This window comes from Ornithorhynchus anatinus, chromosome 3 (genome assembly GCF_004115215.2).
Source record: "Ornithorhynchus anatinus isolate Pmale09 chromosome 3, mOrnAna1.pri.v4, whole genome shotgun sequence".
NCBI lineage: Eukaryota > Metazoa > Chordata > Mammalia > Monotremata > Ornithorhynchidae > Ornithorhynchus > Ornithorhynchus anatinus.
The window spans coordinates 84,536,071-84,549,791 of record NC_041730.1 but is presented as its reverse complement, the minus strand read 5'-3'; the positions used below and the strand labels follow the sequence as shown (position 1 = coordinate 84,549,791).

The 13,721-nt window shown below is 46.4% G+C and overlaps 1 protein-coding gene across 1 annotated transcript in view; it reads left to right on the top strand.

The window, feature by feature from the left end:
- MCU (mitochondrial calcium uniporter) overlaps positions 1 to 13,721 on the top strand; it is a 177,472-nt gene that overhangs the window by 141,602 nt on the left and 22,149 nt on the right. Inside the window, exons 2-3 of the mRNA XM_029060177.1 lie at positions 2,364 to 2,433; positions 11,403 to 11,573. Coding sequence (XP_028916010.1) covers positions 2,364 to 2,433; positions 11,403 to 11,573 — 241 coding nt within the window. The remainder of the gene's footprint in view (positions 1 to 2,363; positions 2,434 to 11,402; positions 11,574 to 13,721) is intronic.

Sequence of the window (13,721 nt, the reverse complement as noted above, 5' to 3'; positions counted from 1 at the left end):
TATCCTTTGGTCCTGATCAGAGACTTCCCTGTTGATACTAAACCTTTTCACAGTGAAGAAAGCCCAGGTTCAAATTATGTTGGTCTCTTTTTCTTCTCTTTGAGTACTTGAGTACACTGATGATGTGATCCAATTTCCATCACAGATGGAGATCTACACTGGTAGAAATGAAGCATGGCTTCATGGAAAGAGTCTAGAGACCTGAGTTTTCTTCCCAGCTCTACCGCTGATCCACCATGTGATCGTGAGTGGATCACTAACGCCCTCTCTTGGCCTCAGCTTTATCATCTGTAAAATAAGATAGTAATACCCACCTCTCCGTGTCGCCCCGGGGTGTTGTGAAGATCAGGGTAGTATTTATTGACTTTGTTGCAATAGCTACGAAAGCCCTTTGGAAAGAGAATAGTACCGGCCAATTTCAGTGCATATTAGGCTTGACTTATTATATGAGGATTGGGGGCAATCGTGATTAGTAAATTCCTGAGATGTCATTCATTGGGGGGTAATTTCAGGTGGTGAAGCTCACCACGACCTTTGAAACTGGATTGCATTCTTTTGACCGTATTCCTTAGATGCTTGAACTCCTATCTCAAACTAATGTGTTGCAATACTTTTTAACCTTGGGTGTCAAGAGCATGACATCAACCAAGACGGTGTCGTAATGGAGCTTGATTTGGCTGTGTACACCTATAACCCTGTGTCCTAATTCATTGGTTGGAAGGCCTAATGACTTAACCTCAGACTGAGTGGAAAGGAATGGAGCTTGATTTGGCTGTGCACACCTATAACCCTGTGTCCTAATTCATTGGTTGGAAGGCCTAATGACTTAACCTCGGGCTGAGTGTGAAAGGCAGTTCTAGACCCTGAGCCAAACATGTTGCCCCTTGGGGCTCTGTTTTGGTTCTCTGTATTGTGAACTCCTTCTCTCCCTACTTCTTTTCCTTTTATTCTTATTAATGCTTATTCTTACTGAGAAGCAGCACAGCCTTGGGGAAGGAGTATGGGCCTGGGAGTCAGAGTTGGATTCTAATCCCAGCTCTGCCAATTTCTTCCTACGTGACCCTGGGCAAGTCACTTGGCTTCTCTGTGCCTCCATTTCCTCAACTGTAAAATGGAGTTCGATATCTGTTTTCCCCTCTCTCTGAACTTAGACTGTGAGCCCTATGTGGGACAGGGACTGTGTCCTACCTCATTAACTTGTAATTACCCTGGCACTTAGAACAGTGCTTGACAAATAACAAGTGCTCAATAAATATGATGGTAATAATAATAATAATAATGATAACTGAAGTGGGAGTTGCTAGCAGTTTGAGCAGCAAGAGTCTAGTATGGTTTCAGAATATCCCATTTCCCACTGGGTGACAGTTTACACATCCAGCAGATCAGGTCAAGGCAAAAAGGTAAGCATTGGGAAGGAGGAGGCATGTAAGATCAGATGTATGTAAGATCAGAGGCATGTAAGATCAGGAGGCATGTAAGATCAGATAGAGAAGCAGCGTGGCTCAGTGGAAAGAGCACGGGCTTTGGAGTCAGTGCTTATGGGTTCAAATCCCAGCTCTGCCACTTGTCAGCTGTGTGACTGTGGGCAAGTCACTTAACTTCTCTGTGCCTCAGTTACCTCATCTGTAAAATGGGGATTAAGACTGTGAGATCCACGTGGGACAACCTGATTCCCCTGTGTCTACCCCAGCGCTTAGAACAGTGCTCTGCACATAGAAAGCGCTTAACAAATACCAACATTATTATTATTATTATAGCTGAGAAGCAGCATGGCCTAGGAGAAGCAGCGTGGCTCAGTGGAAAGAGCATGGGCTTTGGAGTCAGGGCTCATGAGTTCGAATCCCAGCTCTGCCACTTGTCGGCTGTGTGACCGTGGGCAAGTCACTTAACTTCTCTGTGCCTCAGTTCCCTCATCTGTAAAATGGGGATTAAGACTGTGAGCCCCATGTGGGACAACCTGATTCCCCTATGTCTACCCCAGCGCTTAGAACAGTGCTCGGCACATAGTAAGCGCTTAACAAATACCAACATTATTATTATTATTAGTTGGTAGAGCACAGGCCTGGGAGTCAGAAGGATCTGCGTTCTAATTCCAGCTCTGCCACTTGTCTGCTGTGTGACCTTGGGCAAGCCACTCTACTTCTCTGTGCCCCAGTCACCTCATCTGTAATATTGGAATTAAGACTGAGCCCCATGTGGGACGTAGTCCGTGTCCAGTCTCATCAGTTTGTATCTACCCCCGGATCTTAAAAAAGTGCCTGGCCCATAGTAAGCGCTTAACAAATGCCATTAAAAAATAGCATGGGAAAGAAACAACCTCGCTATGGTTGAGCTAATAATCCTTCCTTTTTGGCTGTTTTTAGGTGCACCAGAGGCTGTATTCATGGCCGAAACTGAGAGTTGTCTATTGCAGTACTGTTTTGCCCTCTGATGGTGAGTATTGGCCAGTCCACCTCGCTTCATTCCCAACCTCTTGTCCTTTGCCTTCCCATTTCATTCTGACATGTCCCAGAACCAAAGTTCTGTTGGCCAAAGCATTTCTTCCACGGGAACCCATATTATGAAATTGATTCTCCAATCCTAGTATGCCACTTTTACTCTGGTAGAAGTGGCTAGGTTTAGGCAAGTTGACCTGAGACCAGAGCTCAGCACATTGGTTGCAAACAGTCTGAATGAAAAGAAGACTCTGGTCATTTAATCATATTTATTGAGCGCTTACTGTGTGCAGAGCACTGTACTAAGTACTTGGGAGAGGTCAGTAGACCAATAAAACAGACAAATTCCCTGCCTACAGCAAGCTTTCACTCTATAGGATGTGAACATAGCGGGTCAAGAAGTGAATGGAAGGAAAAGAGCAGATTCCCAGATAAGCCATCAAGGTTAAAAACGTGAGGTCAGCCTTCCTAGGTGGGTAATGATTGATATCAGGCAGGTAGAAGGGAGTTTCCAGTTCAGGGAGCTGACCCTTGGCTGATACCTCCTGAGGGAGGGGCAATCAGGGCTGTTCCTGACCCAGATGGAGCATGTACTTCCCAAAACCTCTGCCTGGAAAGAAGGGCACTGGTTCCAGATAGTAATAATAATTAGTAATTGTGGTATTTGTTGAGTGCTTATGATGTGCCTGGCACTATACTAAACGCTGGGGTAGATACAAGCAAATCGGGTTTATGTCTTCCAAGTCTCAGAAAACACTAAGCCGCTGGCCTCTCTCAAGTGATAATATTAAGTCTAAAGAATCTCCTATTTGGATAGTAAAACTCATTAGTACCCGTAAAGTCTGGTTGGTACTTAAATAAGTTTAATTTTTCAGGTTTCAAACATAACAGGGAGGGGCTTATAGTCTTTTGTGAAAATGGGTTTATTTTTTCAGGGATCAAATATAACAGAGCAGGGCTTTCTTTCATCAGTATCCCCAAGTGTTTTCATCTAGGCTTGTAGGTCTAGATTCAACCCAAATTTTACTCAAAAGATCCTCTCTGTGGTCCCCCTGAAAATGGTAGTTTGTGGGAAGGGTTTGTATTTCAGTCCGATTTTTCAAATGACCTATAAAAGAGGGCTTTCTTTCAAAAGGGTCCCTGGGTCCGTATCAAAAAGCAAGAGGGAGCGACTTCCCCTCCGACTCAGCGACATCCATAATGCCTTGTGCCCTCAGTCTAGATCTCCAGTCTGATGCCAACCGTGTTCAGTGAGCTTGAGGGGGCGAAATGTGGGGAAGGGAAACCAGCTGGGAGTGAAATGAAGAACGGAGAAAATGCTGCCCCAGTTAGCTGCTAATTGAAGTCTTTCATTCACTCGTATTTACTGAGCACTTAATGTGTGCAAAGCACTGTACTAAGCGCTTGTACTAACCTTCTTGAGCCTGGTGGAATCTAGGCCTGGAAAAAAACCAGCTCTTTAGATTTGTGTTCTACAGAGTGGAAACTGAAAGCACCCCGATCGTGGCTGTTCCATTAGTTTCTGCTCCCAGAATCACGTGCAGACTGAAGTGCTGCCTGTGTAGGAAGACACAGCGGGCTAGCAAAATGTAGGAGCTTCTTTACATATGTAAATAGGGCATGTAAAAATAACTCTCAAATGTAATATCATTATTTCTGGAGATTAGTCTTCAATGATCCAATATTGTAATAGCTACTCTTCTGGGAATTCCCAGTACACCGGAGGGCTGATGCCTCTTATTTACTATCCTATCCGTGCTCCTATGCCAGTGAAGAATCCAGTATTCTATTTCCGTCCAGTGTCTGGATAGGCTCTTTTATTAATTAAATAATTTTTACTACATTCAGAAGTTCCCAGCTCTGAGTCAACTCTTGGGATTCCTGGCCTGCTGAGGAGAAGTAAGGAATTGCTCTTCAGTCATTTGGGGTTATCCATCTGGCTTCTCATTCCCAGAACTTCTCTGCCAGGCAACTCTTTTAACATATGACTTCATTTTAAATCCCTTTTCAGTTGTTTACTGGACTTTCCCCCCCAAGCGCTCACTCTTCCGTCTTTCGTTTGTCTCCAAATCACTTCCCCAATACCTAGCCTTGATTCCGTGTTCCGATTCCCCCTAATAAACCCAGAAGCATTTTCAGGCTGCAAGAGATGATACTTAGATTCCAGAAATCTCTTGTGGTGGCTCTGTGAAGCATAGAAAACACCACAGATCAGGCCAGTGGGCTCTTGGGCCCAAGATTTCAGGTGTCTCATTCGGCGTCGCCACGTCGCTATTTCCATTTAAACTCAAGATGGGAAAGTTTTACCCTTAAGGACGGGGAAGAACAACCACAAAAGTAGTTACTGTAGCTTTCATCTCAAAATCAATATTGGATGATGCAGCTGATGTTGGCACCTTTAAAAGCTTGAAAATATCCAACCAAGAATTTCCACCAGTTGCTCTTCACAAATTCAAAATCAATGAAATGTTACTTGATTCTACCAAACTAAATAGGTTTTGTTGCATATTTAAAAAGATAGAATGGTTAGATTGGAATGTAGCAGAGCTGCCCTTCTTTCCAAAGACCTAGCTAGTGATGGTGAAGTTGCATCCTTGAAAATGAGTATTGCTGGGAGAGAATCTCTTGCCCACCATGTCTATGAAAATTCTGTAAGAATTCAGCATGTTTGGCCCCTTATCATTTGGGATAAGCGTTATCTTGAATCTTAGTACAGTGCTTGGCACATCGTTAAGCACTTAAATACCATCATCATTACACCATTAGTTAAGATGGGAAAAGTAAGCTCAACAGGACAGGCACTTGAATTGTTTTTTGGGTTTTTGGGTTTGTTTTTAATGGTGTTTGTTAAGCACTTATTATGTGGCAGGCTGGGGTGGGTGCAAGGTAATCAGGTTGGACACAGTCCATGTCCCACATGGGGCCCAGAGTTTTAATCCCCATTTTACAGATGAAGGAACTGAAGCCCAGGAAAGTGAAGTGTCTCGCCCAAGGTCACACAGCAGATAAGTGGCGGAGCCAGGATTAGAATCCAGGTCCTCTGACTCCCAGGCCTGTGCTCTTTCTATGAGGCTATGCTGCTTCTCAATTTTTGCAATAATGGTGATGATTTGCACCAAGCCACCCACTGGGTCCCATTGCAGGGTGACTAATAGGGAGAACGGATGCAGTGTGGGATCACAGAACAGACTCAGACCTCTGCAGCAACAGACACCACACACATTCCTTAATCCATCTCTCGGTATGGTCCTCAGATTTTCAAGCAGAGGGAAGGATGTGAACAAGAGGTTGGCAGTGAGAGACAAGAACGAGGCACAGTTTATAAATTGGCCTGAGAGGAGCAAAGCCTGTGAGCTGGGGTGCAGTGGGAGAGGAGCAAAGAAGTCATTCTTAAGGAATGTACATTTCGATCGTCTGAGTGAAGATTTAAAGGCCTGCAGGGCCCATGAGAGGCTCGTCCTGAGCCATGTATGGCCCTTAGACTGACAGCACTCGCTCCCGCCTTAGGGGCTTCCCCCCCGCCCAGAACAGGGAATGCAGGGTCGGTAAGCGCAGACAGAGGTGGGAGGCGGGCAGGCAGCCCTTTTTGACGAAAGAAACCAAGAATCACCCATATGACTTCTCAGTGGGGCCTTGGGGAAATGCACTTGGGGCATATGTGGCTACAGGCTGTTTTATGGGTGGGACTTGAAGGAGCACCAGTGCTGCAGATGGAGAGGGGCTGGTTTGACGTAGCTGCATATAGTCAGTTGTATTTATTGAGTGCTTACTGATGATGATGATGGTATTTGTTAAGGGCTTACTATGTGCCAAACACTGTTCTAAGCACGGGGGTAGATACAGAGTAATCAGGTTGTCCCATGTGGTGCTCACAGTCTTCATCCCCATGTTATAGATGAGGTAACAGAGGCCCAGAGAAGTTAAGTGACTTGCCCAAAGTCACAGCTGTTAAGTGGTGGAGCTGGAATTAGAACCCACGACCTCTGACTCCCAAGCCCTGGCTCTATCCACTAAGCCACGCTGCAAACTGTGCAGAGCACTGTGCTGAGTACTTGGGAGAGTACAATACATTAATAAACAGACCCGTTCCCTGCCCACAACGACTTTATAGTCTAGGGTGGAGTCAAACATTAATAGAAATCAATATATTATAGCTCAGGGGTGGATGATACTTTGAAGAGCGAAAGAGAGAGAACAGCAGTGTAAAAGTGGGTGGCTTCTGCTTACACATTTCCCCCTTCTACCTCAAAGCAACATAACTCCTGCTGCCCGAGGAAGGAGTGAGTCAGATTGGGTTAAGGCCGGGCCCTCCCTGCCCGACCTCAAGTCTCTCCTGGCTAACTACTACCAAGTCGAATGCTGCCCTGGCAGCCGAAGTTCTGACTCATGAAGCCAAAGTTTTGAAAAAGCCTGAAAGACATGAAGCTGATGGATCATGAGACCCGGTTCTACTACTTCTACCTTTGATCCCTTTGGGTGCAGATTTTATTCTCAACTACACAGCTCAGGTTGGGAGGTTGACCGTTCGAGAGCCACCGGGGTAGATCCAGAGAACGTAGCCTTGGTTGTCATTGCCTTTGGAACGGGAATGCACACGGACGAACGCACACACACAAACACACACACCCTCCTCCTCCTCCGCTAGGCACAGTGGATAGAGCACAGGCCAGGGAGTCAGAAGATCATGGGTTCTAATTCCGGCTCTGCCACTTGTCTGCTGTGTCATCTTGGGCAAGGCACTTCACTTCTCAGAGCCTCAGTTACCTCATCTGTAAAATAGGGACAGAGACTGTGAGACCCACGTGGGACAGGGACTGTGTCTGATTCAATTTGCTTCTAAACACCCCAGCGCTTTGTACAGTATTTGGCACATAGTAAGTGCTTAACAAATACCATCATTATTATTACTGTTATTATTAATAGACTCTGGAGACAGACAAGTCCAAGACAGTCTGATCTCTCCCTCTTGACTGTAAGCTCACTATGGGCAGGAACATGTCTGCGACTTCTGTTGTATTATACCCTTCCAAGCGCTTAATATAGTGCTCTGCCGTAGTAAGCACTCAATAAATACAATTGGTGGTGAGGGAACTGACTCCCTCTGAGGCTCCTCCTTTGCCTCCCACACTCTAACTGTAGGAGACCCTCAAGCCTCAGTTCTGGGTCCCTTTTTATTCTCCATCTCCCTCCTCCATGGGCAGGGAATGTGTGTGCTAATTCTGGGGAAGATACAAGATAATTGGGTTAGACACAGTTCCTGTCCCTCATACGGTTCACAGTCTTAATCCCTGTTTTACAGATGAGGTAACTGACTCCCAGAGAAGTGAAGTGACTTGCCTAAGGTCACACAGTAGGTAGGTGGCAGAGCCAGGATTAGAACTCAGGTCCTTTGACTCCCAGACCCATGCTGTTTCCACTAGACTACACTGCTTCCTAGTACTTCCTGTACTTAATTCAGTGCTCTCTGAGAGGCCTTCTCTGCCAAGCCCTCATTTCCTCCTCTCCCACTCCCTTCTGCGTCACCCTCATTTGCTCCCTTTATTCACTCACCCCCAGCCTCACAGCACTTATATACAAGAGCACGGGCTTTGGAGTCAGAGGTCATGGGTTCAAATCCCTGCTCGGCCATTTGTCAGCTGTGTGACTTTGGGCAAGTCACTTCACTTCTCGGTGCCTCAGTTCCCTCATCTGTAAAATGGGGATTAAGACTGTGAGCCCCACGTGGGACAACCTGATTCCCCAGTGTCTACCCCAGCGCTTAGAACAGTGCTTGGCACATAGTAAGCGCTTAACAAATACCAACATTATTATTATATCCGTAATTTCTTTATATTAATGTCTGGAAGCAGTGTGGCTTAGTGGCAGGAGCGTGGATTTGGGAGTCAGAGGACGTGAATTCTAATCCCGGCTCTGCCACTTGTCTGCTGTGTGACCTTGGGCAAGCCACTCAACTTCTCTGTGCCTCAGTTACCTCATCTGTAAAATAGGGATTAAGACCGTGAGCCCCATGTGCGACAAACTGATTACCTTGTATCTAGCCCAGCGCTTAAAACAGTGCTTGGCACATAGTAAGCGCCTAACAAATACCATAATAATAATTATGAGCAGGGACTGTCTACCAACTCTGTTTTATTGTACTGCCCCAAACACTTAAGAGCCTGGGTTTGGGAGTCAGAGGTCATGGGTTCGAGTCCCGGCTCTGCCACTTGTCAGCTGTGTGACTATGGGCAAGTCACTTAACTTCTCTGTGCCTCAGTTACCTCATCTGTAAAATGGGGATGAAGACTATGAGCCTCATGTGGGACAACGTGGTTACCCTGTATCTACCCCAGCGCTTAGAACAGTGCTCTGCACATAGTTAGTGCTTAACACATACCAACATTATTATTATTATTATTACAGTGCTGTGCACATAATGAGTCCTCAGTAAATGCCATTGACTGATTGGTAGATTGCTCTACCCACAGGAGGCGTGCAGCAAATGCCATTGATCGTTGGCTGCCCCGGGGCACTGCCACATGTTGTCAGGCATCGTTCTAAAATATTTTGGGGTGGGCTTTGTCTTTGAAGATATAGCGAGTGTTACATATTTTATCAGAACAAAATTCCCCTTCCTCCTCAAAAAAGAGAAAGTAGACTTTTTGTAAAGAACTCAGTCTCTGTAGAATTCCTTTGATTAGTTATAGGCGTTCAGAACGTGAAAGAACATGGCCAAGTGTTCTGTACATCACGCAGGCTTTTTCAGTTCCTAGCCGATGAGTGAGAACCTGATGAAAAGTATTGTCGGGGTCTCGGCACCCGCTGAAACTGGGTGCTCTCAAGTCTCCTGAGCGCTTGCATCTGGAATCTCCGTTTCCATCTCGAATCTTGTTCAAAGAGTCAGTCAGTCTGTCGATGGTATTTATTGAGTGCTTATTGTGTGCAGAACTCTGTAATAATAATAATGTTGGTGTTTGTTAAGCGCTTACTATGTGCAGAGCACTGTTCTAAGCGCTGGGGTAGATACAGGGTAATCAGGTTGTCCCACGTGAGGCTCACAGTTAATCCCCATTTTACAGATGAGGTAACTGAGGCACAGAGAAGTTAAATGACTTGCCCACGGTCACACAGCTGGCAAGTGGCAGAGCCAGGAGTCGAACCCATGACCCCTGACTCCGAAGCCCAGGCTCTTTCCACTGAGCGCTTGGGAGAGTACAGAATAACAGACACTGTGCCCACATGAGTTTACAGTCTAGAAGAGTTGTCCAGACCCCTATAAGGCAGTCAGGGCTGCTAATCCTGGCTCTGCCATTTGTCTGCTGCATGACCTTGGGCAAGTCACTTTACTTCTGTGCCTCAGTTCCTTCATCTGTAGCGTGGTGCAGTGGAAAGAGCACAGGCTTTGGAGTCAGGGCTCATGAGTTCGAATCCCAGCTCTGCCACTTGTCAGCCATGTGACTGTGGGCAAGTCACTTCACTTCTCTGTGCCTCAGTTCCCTCATCTGTAAAATGAGGGTGAAGACTGTGAGCCCCACGTGGGACAACCCAATTCCCCTGTGTCTACCCCAGCGCTTAGAACAGTGCTCTGCACATAGTAAGCGCTTAACAAATACCAACATTATTATCTGTAAAATGGGAATTGAGACTGGGACAGAGACTGTCAGCCTGATTTGCATGCATCCACCCCAAAGCTTAGTACAGTGCCTGGTGCATAATGAGCGCTTAAGTACCACAATTATTATTATCAGCCTGTCAATTCAGGACCCCTTTGCCTTGCCCTGAGGCAACCCCAGCACAGGTAGCTCTATAGCAATTTTCTTACAGCATCAGTGTGTCGGATACATTGCCTCTAAGCTCAGTGTGGGCAGGGAACGTATCTACCAACTCTTTTGTGTTCTCCCGAGTGCTTAGTAGAGTGCGCTGCACGCAGTAAGTGCTCAATAGATACCCTTGATTGATTGATTGATTGTGACCTTGTGCTGCCGAGACCTCCAAGTGACCGTCTTAAACCCAGTCCTCCTCCTAACTCATTCCTGTTGACAACACTACCCCCACCACCCTCCCTGTCCCACCAGCTGTCAACTCTGGGCCCCTTCTTCCTTCTTACCTCCTGTACCATCTGTCTTGAAGTCCTGCAGGGTCTTCCTTTGCAAGAGGAAGCAGTGTGACCTAGTAGAAAGAGCATGGGACTGGGAGTCAGAGGACTGTGAGCCCGTTGTTGGGCAGGGATTGTCTCTATCTGTTGCCAAATCATCCATTCCAAGCGCTTAGTGTAGTGCTCTGCACACAGTAAGCGCTCAATAAATACTATTGAATGAATGAATGACCAGGGTTCTAATCCCAGCTCTGCCAAATCCTTGTTGAGTGATCTTAGGCAAGTCACTTCACTTCTCTGTGCCTCGGGTCTCCTGTTCTCCCTCCTACTTCGACTGTGAGCCACATGACTGTGTCCAACTTAATTCACTCGTACCTATCCCAGTGCTTAGAATAATGTTTGACACATAGTAAGCACTTAACAAATACCCTTTAAAAAAACTGAAAGGACCTCATCCTTTCCTCCCTAACCAAATAATAATAATGTTGGTATTTGTTAAGCGCTTACTATGTGCAGAGCACTGTTCTAAGCACTGGGGTAGATACAGGGTAATCAGGTTGTCCCACGTGAGGCTCACAGTCTTAATCTCCATTTTACAAATGAGGGAACTGAGCCACAGAGAAGTTAAGTGACTTGCCCACAGTCACACAACAAATCCTCCCTTGGTATCCACTCTTATCTCTCCTGTGTTATAACAGCCTCCCTTCTGGCTTCCAACCCCCAGGCTATTATTTCAAATGATGTTCTGACATCCAGTAGATGGTAACGTTTTTGTGAAAATCTGCCGTGACTCCCTGTCGCTCGTTGAAAATCAAAGCTCCCAACCAGAGCTTGTGTTGAACTTCCTGCCGGGTCGGCTCAGGTCATCGAGGTTCTTTCTTCCTCTCCCTCAGACGTGACGGTCGTGTACCAAAACGGGTTACCTGTGATCTCTGTGAGGCTGCCGTCCCGGCGTGAGCGCTGCCAGTTTACCCTCAAACCTATCTCAGACTCCGTGGGCGTGTTTCTCCGACAGCTTCAGGAGGAAGACCGGGGGATTGACCGGGTGGCCATCTACTCTCAAGGTACAGTCTGCCCCCGCCCAAATGAACACAGATTTCCCCAGGCCCTTCCTTCCTTCCTTCCCCAGAATTCTTCGATCGCTTAAGATGAGCAGGACCAAACTTCTCCTTTGGTCAAACTTGTTGTGTGACCTTAGGCAAGTCACTTCACTGGCAGGTTCTCTGGGCCTCAGTTCCCTCATCTGTAAAATAGGGATTGAGACTGTGAACCCTACGTGGGACAGGGAGTGTATCCAACCCAATTTGCATGTATCGACCCCAGTGCTTAGTACAGTGCCTGGCAAAAGTAAGTGCTTAACAAATACCGTAATTATTATTATTTTTGGAGTGAAGGAGTTCTTGGAGTTCTGGAGCTCTGGCTTATAGACATCAAAGGAAGTGATCGCTCAATCTCCTGGCAGTGCCCGGCGGGCTCCAGTGATCGAGATAAATAATAAATAATGATTGTGGCATTTGTCAAGCACTTACTTTGAGCCAGGCACTGTACCAAGTGCTGGTGTGGACACGAGCAAATCGGGTTGGACGCAGTCCCTGTCCCATGTGGGGCTCACAGTCTTAATTTCCATTTTATAGATGAGGTAACTGAGGCACAGAGAAGTGAAATGACCTGCCCAAGATCACATAGCAGACAAGGGGTGGGGCCGGGATTAGGACCATGACCTTCTGACTCCCAGACCTGTGCTGCATCCACTAGACCTGGCTGTTTCTCACTATTTCCCCTATCTATAAATTATTTCAATGTCCGACCCCTCTCAACCAATCAGTGGTATTTATTGAGTCCTTACTCTATGCAGACGACTTTACTGAGCACTTGGGAGAGTACAGTATAGCAAAGTCGGTAGACAAGTTCCCTGCCCACAACGAGCATACGGTCTAGAAGAGTGTGTCTACCAACTGTATTATATTGTACTTTCTCAAGTGCTCAATGCAGTGGTCTGCACACAGTAAGCACTCAATAAATACCACTGATTGATGGATCGATTGGGCTTTAAAGCCACCCGGGGCCCAGCATGTGCTCGGGAGAGGGAATGGAGTTGGATCATACAATCAGGAACCACAAAGTACAGAGTAGTGGTTTCTTTCCACCAACCTTGGTCAAATCCATTCATTTTTCCACCGTTGCCCCCAGCTTAAATTCAGGCATACATTACATGCAAAGAAAGGCTTTTAAGGTATTTTGAGTAAAGTTCTTAAAAGGAAATTACTGCTGGCACCTTGGAAGACAGCCTGGGCATCAAATCAAGAGATGAGGTGGTTTATAAGCAGCTGATTTTTAGACAAGCTGTCAAATTTCAGAGGAAGAAAGTGTTGCCTAGTGGATAGAGCACAGACCTGAGAGCCAGAGGGCCTGGGTTCTAATCCCAACTCTGCCACTTGTATGCTATGTGACCTTGAGCAAGTCTTGAGGCCTCTGTAACCTCATCTGTAAAAGGAGGATTAAGCTTTGGAGCCCCATGTGGGTCATGGACTGTGTCCAACCTGATTAAGCTTGTATCTACTCCAGCACTTAGTACAGTGCCTGGCTCATAGTAAGTCTTTAACAAATACTATTAAAAAAAGGAAATCTGTGGAAAAGACCCAGGGCTCGGCCTGTCTCTAAAATTTCAAGAGCCACCTTTCCTTGACATTTTGACGTGATCGTTGTAGACTAGCAGTTCACCATTTTTCAGCCCCATGACCTTTTTCTCTCTCCTCTTCCTTCCCCTCTCCCACCTCCCATTCTTCCTCCACTCCCAAATCCCTTCTCCATACAATCTTTAACTCAGCTATACTCTGTGATGTGCTGTGCAAAGACAAAAGTGTGTGTGTGGTGGTTGGGGTTGGGAGGGGGATGGATTACACGTGAAATTGCCTGGGAGGCTATTAAAGCTGGGGGGGACCTGTCACCCTAAGACTCCCTGAGGGAAGGGGCACATGATGGGGGTGGTGGAGGCCCTCCTGCCAATCTCAGTAACTTCACAGTTCCTCAACACCCTCAGGGATTCATGACCGCCCCCTCCCCTTCTCTCCTTCCTTCCTTCCCTCACCTTTAGATTGTGAACCCCCTGAGGGACAAGGGCCACATCCAATTCCCTGCTGTTTATTCTCTCCCAGCATTTGGTACAGTGGTCTTAGCCAGTAGGAGCTTAGTAAATTCTGTTACTGTCAATC